Below are 16,382 nucleotides of genomic sequence, written 5' to 3'. Positions count from 1 at the left end.
CCTGGCTCTGCCTGGCTCTGCGGAGACCCACCAGCATGCTTTGTCATGCCGCTGGCGGAGGTGGCACTAGCAGTGTCCGACCTGTCTCCTCCTTTGGCACATCGTATGGAGACCTCTCAGGCAGGGAGCATCTGGGGGAGCCCAACGCCTCTTCCCACCACCCATCTTCCCCAGGTGAAGAGTGTGACTCCTGCTGCCCCCGCTCGCCAGTGCTCCTGCCCCGCTGGGACCGCCTGCAGCACACCGCAGCCGAGCGCCGGGGAAGATGCTGGCGGGAGAATACCATGGCATCAGGTACCCATCCCTGGGGAAGGGGGACCCAGCCCCTGCCCACTGGGCCCTGCCGAACCCAGATTTGCCCGCTGGGGTCTGTGGGGATGCAGGGAGGAGAGGAAGAGAGGGAGGAGTGAAGCAAGCAGCAGGCAAGCCCAACCCAGGCAGGAGCCAGCTCGGGTTTAGCTCTGCCTCTGGCTCGTTTCGCTTCCCTGTCTCCATTTCCCCTACGTGTGGAAGGGGACCGAGTTGCTGGATGAAGTCCTTTGTTAAGTGTGTTCAAATCCACTGTTGAGAAATGTAGAGCCTTTTCTTTCAAAGAAAGCTCATTCATTACATGTCCAGCCTTGGGCCATTCTTTTCTACTGCTAACTATAAATAAGGATCATAATTCTGTGTGCAAATAACAGTTTATTTGACTGACTAGCAAAGCTGGCTCAATAAAAAGAACTGTAGAGTACAGTTATGGTCACAGAAGTGACTTACAAAAGCCACTGAACGTTCCAGCTCCAGATCTCCGGGTACATGTTTGTCTTACAAGTCCAATCTGATTACTGACAAAAATTAGTTTTTAATCATGTTATCCCTCCACAGCCAATACAGCTGTGGAAGAGCAAGCTGGATTTTTATGTGCCTCAGCCCTCATTAACATAATTACCAGCTAAAGTTTCAGTTCCCAAATCCTTTACGGCGATAGTTGACAATGTGTGAAGCAGAGAGAACGCAGCTTGGATTTCAGATACCGACCAGAGCAGATGGGGGAGAAAAATCTCATTTTGACTGTCAAATTGATGAGCAAAGAGTTTTGCAAGGCCTTGGCTCTCCTGCAGTGGGGACGTGCTCTCGCTCTGAGGTCTCCTCCAACAAAGTCTCTGTGTCAGAGGGTCATCCTTCTACCAGATCTGCTCAGTGAGGGTCTATCCCAAGAGCAAGGAGGGAAAGTCCTCTCATTTCAAAGCCACTCCAGCACTGGAAAGAAGCCAGTCATGAAGGGTATCATGTAGTTAGGACACATCAATCCCATGGATCTTGCCTCCACTCTTGAGCATGACTGTAGGGTGATACCAGATTCACACAATCCCCAGCCAGATCTGCAGTGCAACCCACGGGCTTTGCTCTCATGTGGCATGATTAGGCAGAATATCATAGACCTCTGCCACAAAATTTGACAGCAGCTCTTCTGTGTCCCCCCTCCTTGTTAGGTAAGGCTGGGGCATCGAAGCCAAGCGACCCTGCTACTGAGGCAGCAGAAGGCTCACCGGACACCTCCTCGGTGCTGCCCGCTGTCGGGGAGGGCTTTCCACCAGGTAAGATGCTGCCTTTGGCATCACCCAGATTTCTGGTGGTTGAATGCAGCAAGGCCTGGCACTGCAGCTAACTGACCCCCTGTCACCCTTGGAGTTTCTCATCTTTGTTGCTGGAGGGGGATGACGGGCTGGGTTTGTGTTGTTTGAGTATCAGAACCAGGTGAGGGCTGGAAGCACTGGTGGGGCTGGCTGCAGGGAGGCAGTGTGGCAGAGGCAGCTCTGTGTGGCATGGAGCTCCTTCTCCCCCTTAACCCTGCACATTTGCTTTTCAAGAGATTTCACTCTTCTTCTCCGTTGAGAACCGCTCCTCCCAGTGCCTCAATTCCCAGCTCCAGGAAGCAGCCAGAAAGAAGCTGTGGGCCCTGGAGAGTGATGACAGAGACGCCTGTGCCCTGTTCAAGGTAGGAGCCCCAGCCTAGCAGGGCAGATAGTGTACTAGGAGGCTCCTGGCATGATGGCACATGTGATGGGACACCAAACCCAGCTGAGAAAGAGAAGTTCCTCCAAGGCTGCTGCAGGGTGTGTTCCTGCACACAGGGACTCTGTAGGGGACTGGAATGGTGGGGGAAATGAACTGGCAACAGGTGAGAGGCAGATGCAAAGCTGAGCCTCACGTCAGGAGCCTCATATTGGAGTCTCTGAGCTGCCTGAGGGATCATGCAGATAGCCCTGGGGCCAGTCTAAATAGCTGTCATTTCACAGGGCTGGGATCACCAAAGCTGTGTGCCAGGCTCAGGTCCCCAGTGGAGGTGGTATCTTTGGACATACACAGAGGCTCCCAGAGTATTGGGCTTCACATAGAAAAATCACTACAGGTATAGACACGTTTCCTGAACTGAACTCTCCTTCCCTGCTGGTTTTTAAGGCCCTGGCCCCTCAGGGCTCCCTGCAGAGCTTCCCAGAAGACCTGAAACAGCACAGACAAACTAGTGCCAGCAATAGTGAAAGGAGATCTTCTCCCTCAAGGCACAGTTACTGCTTCCAGCCTCAGAGCTGCTGTTTAGAAGCTGTGCCTGTCCTGACTGAACATTGACCCATGCGTGGTACGGTTCAGGTGTCTGAGTTTCAAAAGCACAGTGGTTCTGGTGTGTGCCATAGGGAAAAAGATTTGGAGGAGATGGAGCTTCTTCACCCTCCCATTGCTGCACCACGGGGAGTTGTGACTGCAGGTGCTCCATCCCTCCTGGCTGAAGGACCCATCTGGTTGCAGCACCCTCCTCTTAATCCCAGGCAACCAACTCGCACAGCTTCAGTCTCAACTATGCTAATAAATGAGTGCCCAGTCTCATTCCAGTGTCTAATATTATTCCCACACTAACAAAGGAGATGCCCTGTCAGAGTCCCAGGACCTTCCCTTAATCTTGTTTTGTCTTCTGTGTGTAGGAGCTGTCAGCCAGACTGGTCTGTATGCAAGCACAGGAGGATCGGTTCCTCCTCACCTTCAAAACTCTAGAAGAAGTCTGGAAGTTTTCCACATATCTGACTTTAGGTAATGTTTTCAAGGTGTGGGAGATCTAAACAGACAGTGTGAGAAGCATTTTAGGAGAAGGTACTCTCTGACACCAAAAAAACCAGTGATGTAACAGAGTGGACAGGTAAAGAATATGAATTAGAAGACCTTGATGTCCATCTACAGATTTATGAAACCACTGTCTGGATCAGTGAAAGAGACCCAGGAGGGTGCCTTTTGGGTAATGCCTCTGTTGCATTTTTGGGATGGAGACAGAATTAGAGGCTGTTGCCTCACGGCATGGTTGCAGGTGGCAGTCTGGGAGACATCCAAAGAGCACTTCATCCTGCACAGTGAAGGAGGGTGCTAACACTGCTTTCCCTCTTGGTTTCTTAGGGTATGTGGGCACCTGCTTGGAGCAGCTTCTCTTTGACCGTGAGTACTGGCTAAACTGTGCTCTGATGGAGGACACAGAGATCAGAGTTACTGTGGATCAAGATCGCTTGACCACCATATATATGGGTCTGCTGCTCCAGGAAGGTGAGAAGGGACTGCACGTGTAGGGACTTCCTCAAAAGCATCTCACCAGGGCTGTGTTGTAGCCCTGTGCTGGGCTGTGTCTTGCACTGATGCCATTGACCTGGGCATGACTCTTTCTATCTGCAGGTAACTTTTTTTCCAGAGCAGTGCCTGGTGTCTGGCAGCTGGAGCAGGAGGGAGAGGAAAGCCTGCAGCTCTGCAAGAACGAGCTGATCCACGTGAAGAACATTGGAGAGGAATCCAAGTGGGAAGGGATGTCTTTACTGACGGGTCAAAGAGGCCTGGTGCCTCTGACAGCTCTAGACCCAATACCTCACCCATTTCACCAGTAAGTAGACTGGCGAATTAACAGTGCTCAAGCCAAGATTCTTTCCTGATCCTGATGTATGAGCTAGCACCGAGCCTGGGGTGAGAAACTGCTCTTGCTTCTGGCAATGGGCAAGAGCTACGTAATTTTGCGAAGATATACATTGTGCATAAAGACAAACACTGGAACCAGTTCTGGTCCTGTTAATGGGACAGAGCAAGGACATACTTCAGATATCATTCTTATATGAAATTCATTTAGGTTATACCTGAGATTATTTGTGATTTACAGGTGAATATGTGGGACAAAAAGCATAGCTCAAGGCTTAGGTAATGCCAGTCAAAGTGGGGCCTCACATTGGACACCTGGCTGAGCCTCAAAGACACCCGCAGCTCCTCTTGTACTCACACAGTGAAATCCTCCTTATAGGCTGTCAAAATCATCCTGTTGTGCAAAACCATACTATGTGGTGTGAGGCTGCAAGTGTGAGGTACATACTGTCTTCCATGCCCAGTAACACCATTGCAAGGGATTACTGGACTGGCCATGCTGGCCATGCTCCATAGCAGCTCTGGCACTCCCAGGGGACAGAACATCTGTCCTGCTTGTGTGAGACCATCCCTGGTGGTGGCCTGAGGTCAGGACTGCTCAGAGAGGACCAGTGTGGTTCCTCTTTGTCTTGCAGGTGGTTCCTGAAGAATTATGCTGTGAGTTTTGGCATCTCCCAGGAGATCAGTGGGACGACTTCTCAGCCAATTGGTGAGTGACACTTGCATAACGTGGCTGTGCTTCCCAGGGAAGGGCATGGCTCTCGCAAACCTGGGTTTGGCCAAAAAAGCAAAGGGCCCATCTCTTGTTCTGACAATGACACTCCATTGCAAGGTGCTTTAAGGGAATACTGCATCCTTGGACTCTTTTGAATGGAGAACAGAGCTTGGAGATTGCATGTACTTGGTAGGGAGATCTGAAGAGCACAGAGTACAGAGAGCTGCTGATGGCATCCTTCTGCCACTGTTTTTTTCTATTCTGCTACAATTTTGTCTCTCCTTTAATTATTTCAGGATTCAAGTTTTAAACAATCATGCTCCCACCAATGTGCACGTGAAACCTGTGCCCACCATTCACCAATTAGCCCCAGGCCATTCCTGGCTGGGCAATAAATCTTAGGGGACAGAGAGGCAGCCTTCTCAAGCTGAAATCATGGTCTCTCCTTGCCCAAGTCTTTTCCAACGAGGAAGTTGTAGCAGTGGCCTCACACTGAAATGCCCTTGTTTTGCCTTGGTTTCACAGTCAAAGGCAAGTGCACAGCCACGGAGGACCACAGAGGAGCAGCCTGGGATGAACTGAGTTTCTCCAAAGGAGACAGCATAGAAGTCATTGGCTTCCTCATTCCAGGACTCCCATGGTTTGTGGGCAAATCCCTCAGCAGTGGGAGCACTGGCTTTGTCCCAACTGGATACATAAACCCCGAGGCTTGCGAACCTCTGTAAGTTTACTGCTACCATCCAGATTAATTTAAACTCAGGAGAAAAGGAAGGGAAGACTCCAAGTCCCAACTTAAGGCTATGTGAGAGTCTAGGGCAGGCAATTTGCTTTGCAAGGCCTTCATAGAGGATCCATTTGAGGTCTGTCCAGAAGCCTTGGCCAAGCGCTGCTGCCAACAGGCTACAGGAGTCTCTGCCCAGACAAAGCAGTCGTATTTCGCTTGCCTCAGATGATTCTTGGAGACCAACAGACCTGGCCCTGGGCTAGACCTGGCTTTGTGGTAAGGCAGCCCAGGACATCTGTGTACCAGACAAGCTGGCTTCACAGTTTCACCTTGAAATGTTCTTGACTTTGTAGATCTGTCTGAGGGTCTGTGTGTCTGGCAAGGATGGGAAGAGTGATCACAGCCGAGGAAATCAAGTCCTGCTTTGCTTCCTTCTGCCCCTTTGCTTTCTGTGGCATGTTGAGGCAGAATGACCACTGGCACAGTTCCTCACTGATCAGAATCAAGAGTTGTCTGGGAGGGTGTTGTGTCAGAGGGTGACACAATCCCACTCTGATGGCCTGGACAGTTGTCTTTGTTGGTGACTTAAACCAACATTAACGACATTGCTCTGGTTCAATACCCATCCAAAAAGGCTTCTCCTCCAACAGTGTGTGTGGGAAGATGAGGTCTTAACCTGTTGCTAGGTCTGTTGGGCTTTCCTGGATCAGACTAACTCAAGGTAAGTCTTAGGCACTTTTCTCTGATGCTACAGAGAACAGAGAGGAGATCAGATGATGCCTTGGCCTCAGAAAGGGCTTCTGGAGACAAAAAAGACCAATAGGCCCCTCCCTCTGGCACCCATCAGTTCCTCCATGGAGAAGCTCGAACTGAGAGCCCTGATGGGGAAGGTGTCCAGACTCTTGTATTCATCTGTAACAGAGCTTTTCTAGTGGGAAGAAGAGGAGGGATGGGAAAGCCCATCCCCATCCCACAGGACAGCTGTAGTGTCAGGGAATGGGGAGACACTGACTGTTTTCCCCTGATGTCTACCTCAACCTAGGGGAAAGGGCTTGGTGTTCCTGAGTGAAGAAGAAAAATCCCCCCTCCTGCGCATCCCCTGCAATGGTGGAGAGCAGCACTTCACCACCCTACTTGGTGACCTGGCACGCACTGACATCACCTCTGTGTACCGGCTGGGTGAGTTCCCCCGCTCCTTACATGCCCAGCCCTATGGCTCCCCACGGAGACCAATGCTGCACAGTGTCTAGAGAGCTCCTTGCTCGGAGCTTTGCAGGGGAGACAACTGCTGTGGTTGAGACAGCCTCCAAGCCCTCTGCTCAGCCTGATCATGGAGGTTGTACATTCCCTCAAGAGCTGAGCCTCACCACACTGAAGTTTGCAGCGAAAAATAAGACTTGCTTGTTCCCAGGTAACTATCATGTTACTGGTGCTCACCTCACCACCAGCTAAAAGCCAGTCTCCATGGTCTTACATGGAGCCAAGCCCCAGCAGACAGAGGGGTTGAAACTGCTACTGCATGTGGTGTCTGTGGGCAGACTTGGGCCTGCTCTCCCACATGTGGGTACGGGGTTTAGCAGAGCAGCAGGAGATCTCAATAAGGTTTGAGCACTGTCTGCATATTAACACTGACCAAGGCTTTGGGCTTTTTGTTTTCTGTTTGTCTCTTCTGTTGTAGATGGTTTTGAACCCACAGCCATGTTCCCAAAAGTGCCATCAGGTGAGTATGGGGAGGGAACAGAATGGGATGCTTTTGTGATGACTTCTGAGGGTGAATTTTGACATGGGGAAACATCCCACTATGGTTTGCCTGTCCCTTCCAGAGGCTGTTCTCCATGTCTGTAAAGATATCCAGCTGCTCCAGTCTTGGGAGGAAATAAACGGCTTGGCTACGACTAGCACCTCTGAGTCTAGCCCAGGGAGTGAATCAGCCCCTGCTACGTTGGAAGATGTTCTCCTGGAGAAGCTGGATGATTTTGATGATCCCAAATTCTTTATTGACCTGAATGCTGGACACATGGAAGATGCGGATGTCTTTGACCCCATATTGACCTTCCTTAACCAAGACAGTTATGTGCCCAGTTTTCAAAGCCTCTACGATGTCAGTTTTTCCTTTCTCAATTCCACCTTTTATGGTTTCTCTGACGAGGATGAACTGGTCTTGTACCTTGAGACATCCAGGAACTGGGCCAAGAGGACTCATTCAGTTTGGGCTCATGTCAGGCTCTGTTTCCTCTTGGGTAAGCTCTGCATCAAAAAGGTCAAGCTCTCCCAGGCTCGAGTCTACTTTGAGGAAGCCATGAGCATCCTGGACAGGGGTTTTGGGGACCTGCCCCTGCTGGCTGCGTTGCACGTGAACCTTGCCTCTATCTACTTGAAACAGAACATGAAACACAAGTTCTCCTCCCTGCTGGGAAAAACGGTGGCCTTGCTTGTCTGCTTGCCTGGCCGCTCTTTCAGCTCTGAGAATGAGCTGGAAGTCATGATGTACGTCCTGAGGGAAGCCATTGCTGTGGGTAATGTTCCCTTGGAGGCACGAGTCTGCTTCCTTATTGTCAAGCTCTTCCTACAACTGGGCAAAAATGATGAAGTGCTGCCCTTTACCGAGCATCTTCAATGTCTCACCACAGCTTTACTCAGCCCAGACACTAGTTCTATGCCACTGGATGCCACCCCCATCTTGAGCTACCTTTATGACAAGAAGTACTTGCCAAATATCGCACTGGCCTCCGCCAGGTTGTTTGTTCACAGTGGTGTCAAGGGGGCACCAACACCCATTTGGAGAGCTGGCTTCATCCTCCAAAATACTTCCAAACTTCTGGGAAGCCAACTGGAGAGGAGCAGTATCCCAGCACTGGCTTGTTTCTATCTCAAGCAGGCATTGCACTTCTCCTGCAAGAGCAGAGCTGTGCCCACCCAGAGGACGCTGTGTGCCATCTTGTCCAGGATGTACCTCCAACATGGTGTGTTGGACGGGGCGGTTTGTTATGCAGCCACAGCTGTAACCCTCAGCAGACTGATGGGCGAGGAGGAGGCTTTCGAGTCTTCCCTCTCTTTGGGGTGGATGTATCTCCTGAACAGCCAGCCGGGCCCAGCTGCAGACATCATGTGGCAGCTCTTGCACTCTCTGCACAGGACAGACAGCGTGACTCAGGGGGGAGCTGTGCACAATCTCCTGGCCATTGCCCTCAAAGGAGAAGGGCAGGTGCAAAAGGCTGCAGAGAACTACCTCCGGGCCCTGCACAAAGCCAAGGAGACTGGGAACAAGAGGAACCAGGCTATCGCCCTGGCTAACCTGGGGCGGCTGAGCCTCTCGTGCGGGGCGAGCCAGCTGTCTGAGCTCTACCTGCTCCAGTCAGCTCAGCTCTATGCTGAGCTCCAGGGCAGTGAAGACCTGGAGATGGAGTTGGTGCAGGTACTGCTGTGTCTAGCGCAGGCCATGCTCAACAGGCAGAGGATGGAAGATGGCAAACTCTGTTATGAACTGGCATTGGGTTTTGCCCTGAAATGGCATAACGTGAGGAGTGAGTACAGCTTTGCTGGCGGGAACCAGGGCAGCGTTCACCTCTGCAGCACCCTGTTGGGTCCCTAACGCAGCCCTCTGACCTGTTCTTTTCCCTCCCCTGTACCATGCAGGTCAGCTTCACATCACTGAGTCTCTCTGCCATTTCTACAGCAAAGTCTCGCCTGATCTCCAGGCCTGCATTACCTACCACAAGCACTGGGTATTATTGGCACAACAGCTCCAGGACAGAGAGATGGAAGGCAATGTCCAGCAGACCCTCAGCCGGCTCTACCAAGCTTTGGGCACATCCGAGTAAGTCCTGTCCGTGGCTGTTAGATGCTGTTAGAGTGCGGTCCCTGCTCACCCAAAGCAAGAGCTTTCCTGGGGTGTCCCAAGAGCAACGTGGGGAAGGTGTGTGGTAGTTCTGGCTGCCGGTTAATGCGCTGCTGAGATTTGTGAGCTGTGGCTGTGCGGTGAAGAGGGGAACAGTTCAATGTCAACCAGAGCGCCGCGACAGCTGGGCAAATGCCGGGCTGTTAGCTGGGACAGAACTGGGGTCTGGCCAAACACAGTTTTTCAGGGAGACATCCAGCCTTGATCGGGGGGACCCAGCGACAGGGAATTCATCACTTCCTTTGGAGGCTTATACCAGTGATTAATCACCATTCACCAGTAAAAATAGGTTCCTTATCTGTTATTTGAATAAGTCTGGCTTCAGCCTCCAGCCGCTGAGTCTGCCCTTTCTATCTCTGCCAGAATATTTTCCCCACGGAGGGACTTAAGACCCCGTATCAACTCACCTTTTAGTCTCCCACTTGACACATGCAGGTGACTGATTAGATTAGGCAGGAGAGGAGAGAAAGAGACCTGGACAGACCACAGATTTTCTTCAGTCTTCGAAGGCAAACGTGTCAAATAGTGGAGAGCTAGGTCCCATGTCCCAGAAGGACAAATGGGCAGGGGCTGTCATTAAGTTGGATGTTAACCTTCCCATGCTAGGTCACAGTGAGTTCAGAGGGAAGGAATTTAGGAAGCAGGCGCCTGTCATGTGAATGGTGCTATTTAAGGTCACAAAGCACCCCATTCCCTGGACTGGAAAGACAGCTGGATCCCAGTTGCCAGCAGGCGAGACACCAAGAAAACAAACATGCCCTAGGCACTGCCCAGTGCTCCCTTCGCCACAGCTGCCTTTTGCAGGTAGTGTGTCCAACCTGCTGGCTTGTCCTGCTGCTTGTCCCTTTGTCCTCTAGTGACCAGGGGCTTGAAAAGAGGCCATAAGGTCTTGCACATGTGGCCACAGATCTGCCTCTTTGGCTGCACCAAGGGGGACAAACAATAGGCAGAGATGTGGTTTTGGATGCCAGATGCTGTCTGGAAAATGAGGATGCAAGTGCTCCCTGCCTATGCTCCCATGTGTAGTTAGGAATGACTTTGGGGCTTAGTGTAGAGGGGCAAATAGGGTTTGCAGATGACCTGGACAAAACCCTCTTTATCAGCTGAAACAAGCAGGGGTGGGGAGCCACCCCTTTGGGAGTGGGCTGCCTTGGGGCTGTGCTGAGCACGGGGGTCCCACGCTGGTCCAAGGTTGCCAGATGATACACACGCATGCACTAAAGCATGGAGACTTCCACAATTTTACCAGGACACATTGCTCAGAGCTGTGGTTGTCCATTTGTCTCTCACCTTCGGCAACTGTAGGAGGAGAAGACAGGATGGCCAATGGGGAGGTGCTGCGGTAGCTTTGCAGATGATTGTTGGGGGTGTCCTGTGATTTCTCTATAATGGCTTTTTGCCTGTTACCATCACAGGGCTTTGAGACAGTCCCTGGACTGCACCAAACAAAGTCTAAGGATCTTCATTGACCTTGAGGAGACTGTGAAAGCAGCAGAGGCTTGGCTGCAGGCAGGAAGGCTCTACTATCTCATGCAGGAAGATGAGCTGGTGGAAATGTACTTTCAGGTATGGAGGACGTGGCTGGAGTAGTCCCATTCTCACCCTAGCTAGCTGCATTCCCACCACAGATGCGTGGCTTGGTAAGAGCCTTTGGAAGACCTGGAAGGGAAAGTTCTTATGAGCAAAGTAAACCTGCTGCTGGAAGAAGGAGCTGTTGCCTTACACTCATACACTATCTGGGACTAAATTTCCTATCTTTCCTTCCATACACTGGGTTTAGAGGACTTGGGTGAAAGTAAGTGAATTTATTGAGTATGAAAGTGATGTAGGAATGCCAAAGGAAGCTAGGGGTGCCAGGTGACCGGTTCCCACTGAAATACACATAAGGGGTAAGGTGCCAGGGAAGTGCTTGGAGACTTCTTGGAGTAGAATACTACTGGCTTCTTTCCATTTCCACCATTTTATCAGCTGAGCTGCAAACAGGAAGAGCAGCTCATAAAATCTTAGGGCTTCCTCATTCAGGGAGCAGCTTCTATTAGAAGATGGGAAATTCTTTCACGTGCCCAGAATAAGCAGAGCAGAAGACTGGTTGGGTCTGCTGAGGTTGCACTGAGCTGGGGTATCCAGCAAAGCACCATCCTGGACACATGTAGAAGATGTTTTGGGTCCTCACTCTGTTACCCCAGAAGCACTTCTGCACTGGTAGGGCTGGGTGACTGAGGCACACAGTGGTGGGAACAAGGAGAGAAGCCTTTCCCATCAGCCACACCAGCCTGCCCCTAAATCAAGGCGGTAAAGGCAGGGAGTTACTGGTACTGGGTGGCTGCTTAATGAGCTGGGTGAAATGAATAGGTGGCTTTGGCATCAGCCTGTTTCTTAGTGTTCACAAGGGAGATCTAAGGCCCTTAACAAAGAGCTGTCATTGCTTCCCTGGCTCATGGTTTCAGCAGGGAGGCAGGGTCTAAAGGAGGGGTGATGTCCCATTAAGAAGGGCCAGTGGTCACCAGATCTCAGCAGAGCATGTCTGAGTGCCTGAGGGGCCCCTTCCCAGGCAAAGTCACTGGCAATGATAAACTGTCATGGTGTAAGGAACAACATGTTCTGGCTGGAAGGTGGCACCAGGGCCAAGTGCATAATTGGCACAAATAACTGTTCTTCCCAGAAGCTGTCATACATGCCCTCCCTCCTGCTGGCTCTGCCCTTTCTCTATATAAGCTGTCTGTTCAGTCTTCATGTTGGCTCCATCACCGATGACAGACCAAGGCCAGGAAATCTGCTGGCTGCGCTGTCCTGACTAAATCCTGGTGCCGTTGGATATCCCAGCTGATCAGTTTGTCGCACCGACCCTGCACAGGGATGGGTTATCTGTCTCCTGGCTCCATCCTTACACACATCACTTGCAAATGCAGCATAACACCTGCTGACCAACCTGTCTTCATGCTGTTTGGAGCACTGGGGCTCACGTTGATGATGACTTGGTTTTATTTAACCACGCCAATGTCTATGTGCAAATGTCTCTTTCCAAGTCTCAGTCCAGTTTCTTTTCCTTCTAGGCAGCCATTCAGACTGCTCTGAAGTCCGAGAACTTCTCCTTGGCCATGGATCTTTATGAAAAAGCTGGCGACACCTTTTTTAATGGCAGCCGAAACAGAGATCAAGCGGTGGAGTTTTATAGGGTACTGATCGCTCCGAGCATTTCTGTTCTTGTGTCCCCACAAGGCAATGGCCATGGGGAGCTTTGCCCCAGGGCTGGCTGCAGCACTGCATGGCCAGGCTGGAGGGATGAAGGTTGGAGAGGGATGGGGTTGTTCTGAGTGTGCCAGAATGCAAACATTGCTGCAGGGGGAAGCCTGGAGCACAGACATATTTTGCAATGGCTGCAGCTCACCCCAGAGATCATTTGGGAGGTGGGAACAGGGTCCTTATGTTGCAAATCCTGGCAGTGTGAGATGTGAGGTGGTCGCTCCTGGGAACATGCTCAGAATCAGAATTTCAGGCACCTAAGGTAAGGCAGAGACGTGAGGCTCAGGTTTTGAGAACCATGCTCTGGGGTATTTGAAACTCATTTTCAAGGGAAAGAAGGGGCTAGAACCTGAACCTGCAGCACTCAACCACCCCATTGTCTACCTGCCATGCCAAGTGCTTGGTCCATCTCCTGCTGCTCTGTCACTTCTCCGTGGGCAGTGCTGTACTGATACCTCCAGGAACAGACTGGACTCACTGTTCTCTCTCCTCAGGGAGGTGCCGTGCCTTTGGCCAGGAAACTAAAGGCCACTAAGACAGAGCTACGGCTGTTCAATAAGCTGGCAGAGCTGCAGATCGGGCTGCAGGGCTACGAGAAGGCACTGGAGTTTGCCACACTGGCAGCCAGGCTGAGCATCAGGGTCGGTGAGTGATGCACACCCGCAAGGTACGGGGAGGTACTGGCTCCTGCAGACGGGGTTGCCTTTCTGGATGAGAACAGTGTGCATGTGAAAGGGGAATCTCCTGCTTTCATAAGGCTGCTGGACCTATTCTTATCCTAAGTGGTAACATCTTTTTAAGGCCACTTCCCTTTCTAAGCTGCATGACAGCCACATGGGAGTGCTCTGCCGTGGCGGTGGTGGGACCCGCTGAGCGGAGGGTTGTTGCTACACCAGAGCGCAGGAAGTCTGATGAAGGCACAGGACTGAACAGTTCCTCTCTGCCCTGGCTCTTCTGATAAACTCATCCCTTCCCATTACAGAAATAGTTTGAATGGGCAAATTGCCAGCATAAACGTCTGAGATGAAACCAGCCTTGTAATAGCTCTTTCCAGCACCCAAGAAATCCCCTGGTGGAATGATATACTCCCTGGGCAATCTGTCCAGCCTTGGTATCAGCAACCCTGCCCATAGCTCTATTTTCTCTGAACCATCTTCAAACACAGTGTCTCCTTATGAAGATACCCGTGACCCCAGGCTGTTGAGCAGATGCATCCCCAAGCAGCTTGGCGTGCCGGGCTGGGGATGTATTGCAAGCACACTGCAGGCTGACTGTATCAGCAACTCTTTTTCCAGGAGATCAGCTGCAAGAGCTGGTTGCATTCCACCGCCTGGCTACAGTCTACTATTTTCTGCATATGTATGAGATGGCAGAAGATTGCTACCTGAAGACACTTGCTTCACGTCCCCCCTTGCTGCAGTGCTCTGAAGAAGCCCTGTACTACTGCAAGGTGTATTGCCACCTTGGCAACCTGACCCTGCACAAACTGAAGGTAGGAAACCTGTGTTGAGCACTCTGGTCTTGATGGAGAGCTGGAGGTGTAGTATCACATCTGCTGGCAAAGCAGCCACACATGTAGATGGCTGCATCCTGTAAGTCCCCATCCTATCTGCAGCTTTAGAATAAAAGCACACAATGCTGGCATGAGCAGGTTTTGAAGGGGAAAAGGCAATTTGGAAAGAAGTTCTGGCCACTGGGCTGCAACTATATAGAGCCCATTTCAGTGAAGTCAGGTGTCACTGGGTTCTGCTTGGAACCACCGGGCTCTGCTCCAGCTCCCTTTTACCTCGTGACCTTCAATTAAACCACTTCCTAATGCCTGCTCTGTCCTTTACGGTTAGGATGAACAGGATGCAGCAACCTACTTCCTCCTGGCCCTCGCCGCAGCGACCGAGCTGGGAGACCAGAAACTGCGAGACCTCATTCGTGCCAAGCTGGGTGACATCCCCGGTGCCCTGCAGGGGCCAGAGGGCACACCGGGCTGTGCCACATACCGGCCCAGGTGGCTGAGTGAAGGCGGCCACGTCGTCTGACTGACCCGCCACCCTGGGGAGGTGTCAGGCTCACCCTGCGAGCTGTCAAGAAATGTCGTACCATGCCGCTGGCACAGGTCCATGTGCTCTCCAGGGCAACCAGCCCAGGAGAGGTCCTGCACCGCGTCCTAAGGAACCGGCAGCGTTTGGTCTTCTTGTCCCCGACAGGCAACGGATCAAGTACTTGGGACTCTGCCCTCATTTTTCAGGAGCAGGGCTGTGCACCGCAGCCCAGGCCGCACATCGAGGCTGGGCATCGGGGCAGGATGAGGCCCTGGCAGCGGTGCTGGAGCGTACGGTGCAGTGGGACTGAGTGACAGATGGCATTTCGGGAGCACGGCTGCCCTACTTGAGATGGGGACAGGAGAGTACTGCCTGTCCCCCCCCAGCTGTCCCCCCCACCTCAGGTCCCATGGGGCAGCTCAACCCGACCCAAATATATTTCAACTTGAATAGCAACTCCTTTATTTATTCCTGTCTGGTTTCTGTCCTGTCTGCTCTGTGGAGGTCTGTGACCCATACCTCTGCAGAGCCTGGGGCCTCTTTGGTACAGAGCACCACCAAAGCTTTTGGCAGTGAGAGGCAGAATTAGGGAAAGGAGGAGAAATGAAAGGGGCTGGTCAAGTCTCGCCTGCGGATGAGCCCTGCATGCAGGTGTGTGGCTGCTCGGGGGGGAGGCAGAGCCCACCCTCACCCCAGCCCTGCCGCTAAGCCTCAGCTCTGGCACTGGAGCAGCTGGGGTGGCCTCTTCTGTCCCACAGCCCATGTGCGCTTTCAGCACCTAAAGTGTGAGCACGCTGTGGGTCCTGCACAGGAACAGAGCCGTCAGTCCCAACCTGGCCCAGGCTTTGCAGCCCGGCTCACTCCCCAGCCTCTCCTCCCCAGGCTGCAGAGCCCCACCGGACGCAGGGAGCATCCCAGGGGAGCAGGTGGCGAGGCTGGGCACACATCCAGCCCCCTGGGCAGGGGTGCTGATGGGGCGCAGGGGGACTTTTGATGGTGCAAGGCGGCTGCACTTCCTTTGCACGAGCCATTGGCAGCCCAAGGAGAAGCCATCCGCCCCGCAGGCAGCAAGCTGCCCTCAAGTGCCCCGAGCGACATGGCTGGAGGAGAAGCAAAGGCTCCTGTGCGGAGCGAGCAGGGGGAACAGACCGAGGAGGCTCCTGAGAGCTGTGGCCCAGCGTGAGAGCAGCCCGCAGCTCTCCTCCACAGCCCATCTCACCACCAGAGAGCAATAAATGCCCGTGTTTGCAGCCTCACGCGGACGAGTGCCGCTTCCCGGCTGACACCAACCCCGGGTTTCAGTCTGGACTGGTGCACAGTGAAGGAGTTTTCCCAGCTCATCTCTTTGCTCTGACAACCAGTGGCCAGACACCCAGCTGGGGCTTCACAGGAGACCCTGCTCCCGGTCCTTCCACCACCCTGATGTGCTCTGCTGCTTGGAAATGATCGATGCAGAACATTTATTTCCTTGCTGCTCTTCCCAAACGCTGAGTTCATTTTCCCCTTCTAATCCCTGTGAGGCATCCATCATCTGGGCAACAAATAGTTTACTGCTTGTTTACTGAGCATTCCTTCAACACCATTAGGGGAGCCTCAGCCCTGAGCTCAGAGGAGGTAAATCTTCGTCCCGTTTGAAATATAGCAAGCTCGGGGAGAACCGGTCCCAAAACCTTCCTGCCTCACTCCACGGGGCTGCCTGTTCTCCATTCAGGTGGCTGATGCTCACCATGCTAGGGCAGGATCTTTTCAGCAGTTTTTCAGGTCAATTCCCCTTTTTCTTTTCATATATGTGGAAAAGCACAGCCTCATATCTTGGTATCAGAAGGCAAGTCGACAACT

General features: G+C 52.4%; 1 protein-coding gene across 2 annotated transcripts; it reads left to right on the top strand.

Annotated features, from left to right (window-relative positions):
• Positions 1 to 222: 222 nt before the first annotated feature.
• SH3TC2 (SH3 domain and tetratricopeptide repeats 2) lies at positions 223 to 14,999 on the top strand. 2 transcript variants are annotated; one of them, XM_068408773.1, is made up of 17 exons: positions 223 to 294; positions 1,476 to 1,580; positions 1,854 to 1,981; positions 2,964 to 3,069; positions 3,427 to 3,570; positions 3,697 to 3,898; positions 4,563 to 4,636; positions 5,168 to 5,363; positions 6,409 to 6,545; positions 7,045 to 7,086; positions 7,190 to 8,890; positions 9,003 to 9,183; positions 10,680 to 10,830; positions 12,318 to 12,440; positions 13,002 to 13,152; positions 13,803 to 13,999; positions 14,349 to 14,999. In XM_068408773.1, exons 1-17 carry the CDS (start codon positions 285 to 287, stop codon positions 14,538 to 14,540), a joined length of 3,840 nt encoding a protein of 1,279 aa, XP_068264874.1. In that variant the 5' UTR covers positions 223 to 284; the 3' UTR covers positions 14,541 to 14,999. The 2 variants fall into 2 exon arrangements, with proteins under 2 accessions (XP_068264874.1, XP_068264875.1); XM_068408774.1 differs by lacking the exons at positions 223 to 294; positions 1,476 to 1,580 and adding an exon at positions 2,283 to 2,395 and having other exon boundaries at positions 1,915 to 1,981.
• Positions 15,000 to 16,382: the final 1,383 nt, after the last annotated feature.

This window comes from Nyctibius grandis, chromosome 10 (genome assembly GCF_013368605.1).
Source record: "Nyctibius grandis isolate bNycGra1 chromosome 10, bNycGra1.pri, whole genome shotgun sequence".
Classification (NCBI taxonomy): Eukaryota; Metazoa; Chordata; class Aves; order Nyctibiiformes; family Nyctibiidae; genus Nyctibius; species Nyctibius grandis.
Note: the sequence above shows the minus strand (reverse complement) of the source record. Positions and strands in the feature narration are given on the sequence as shown.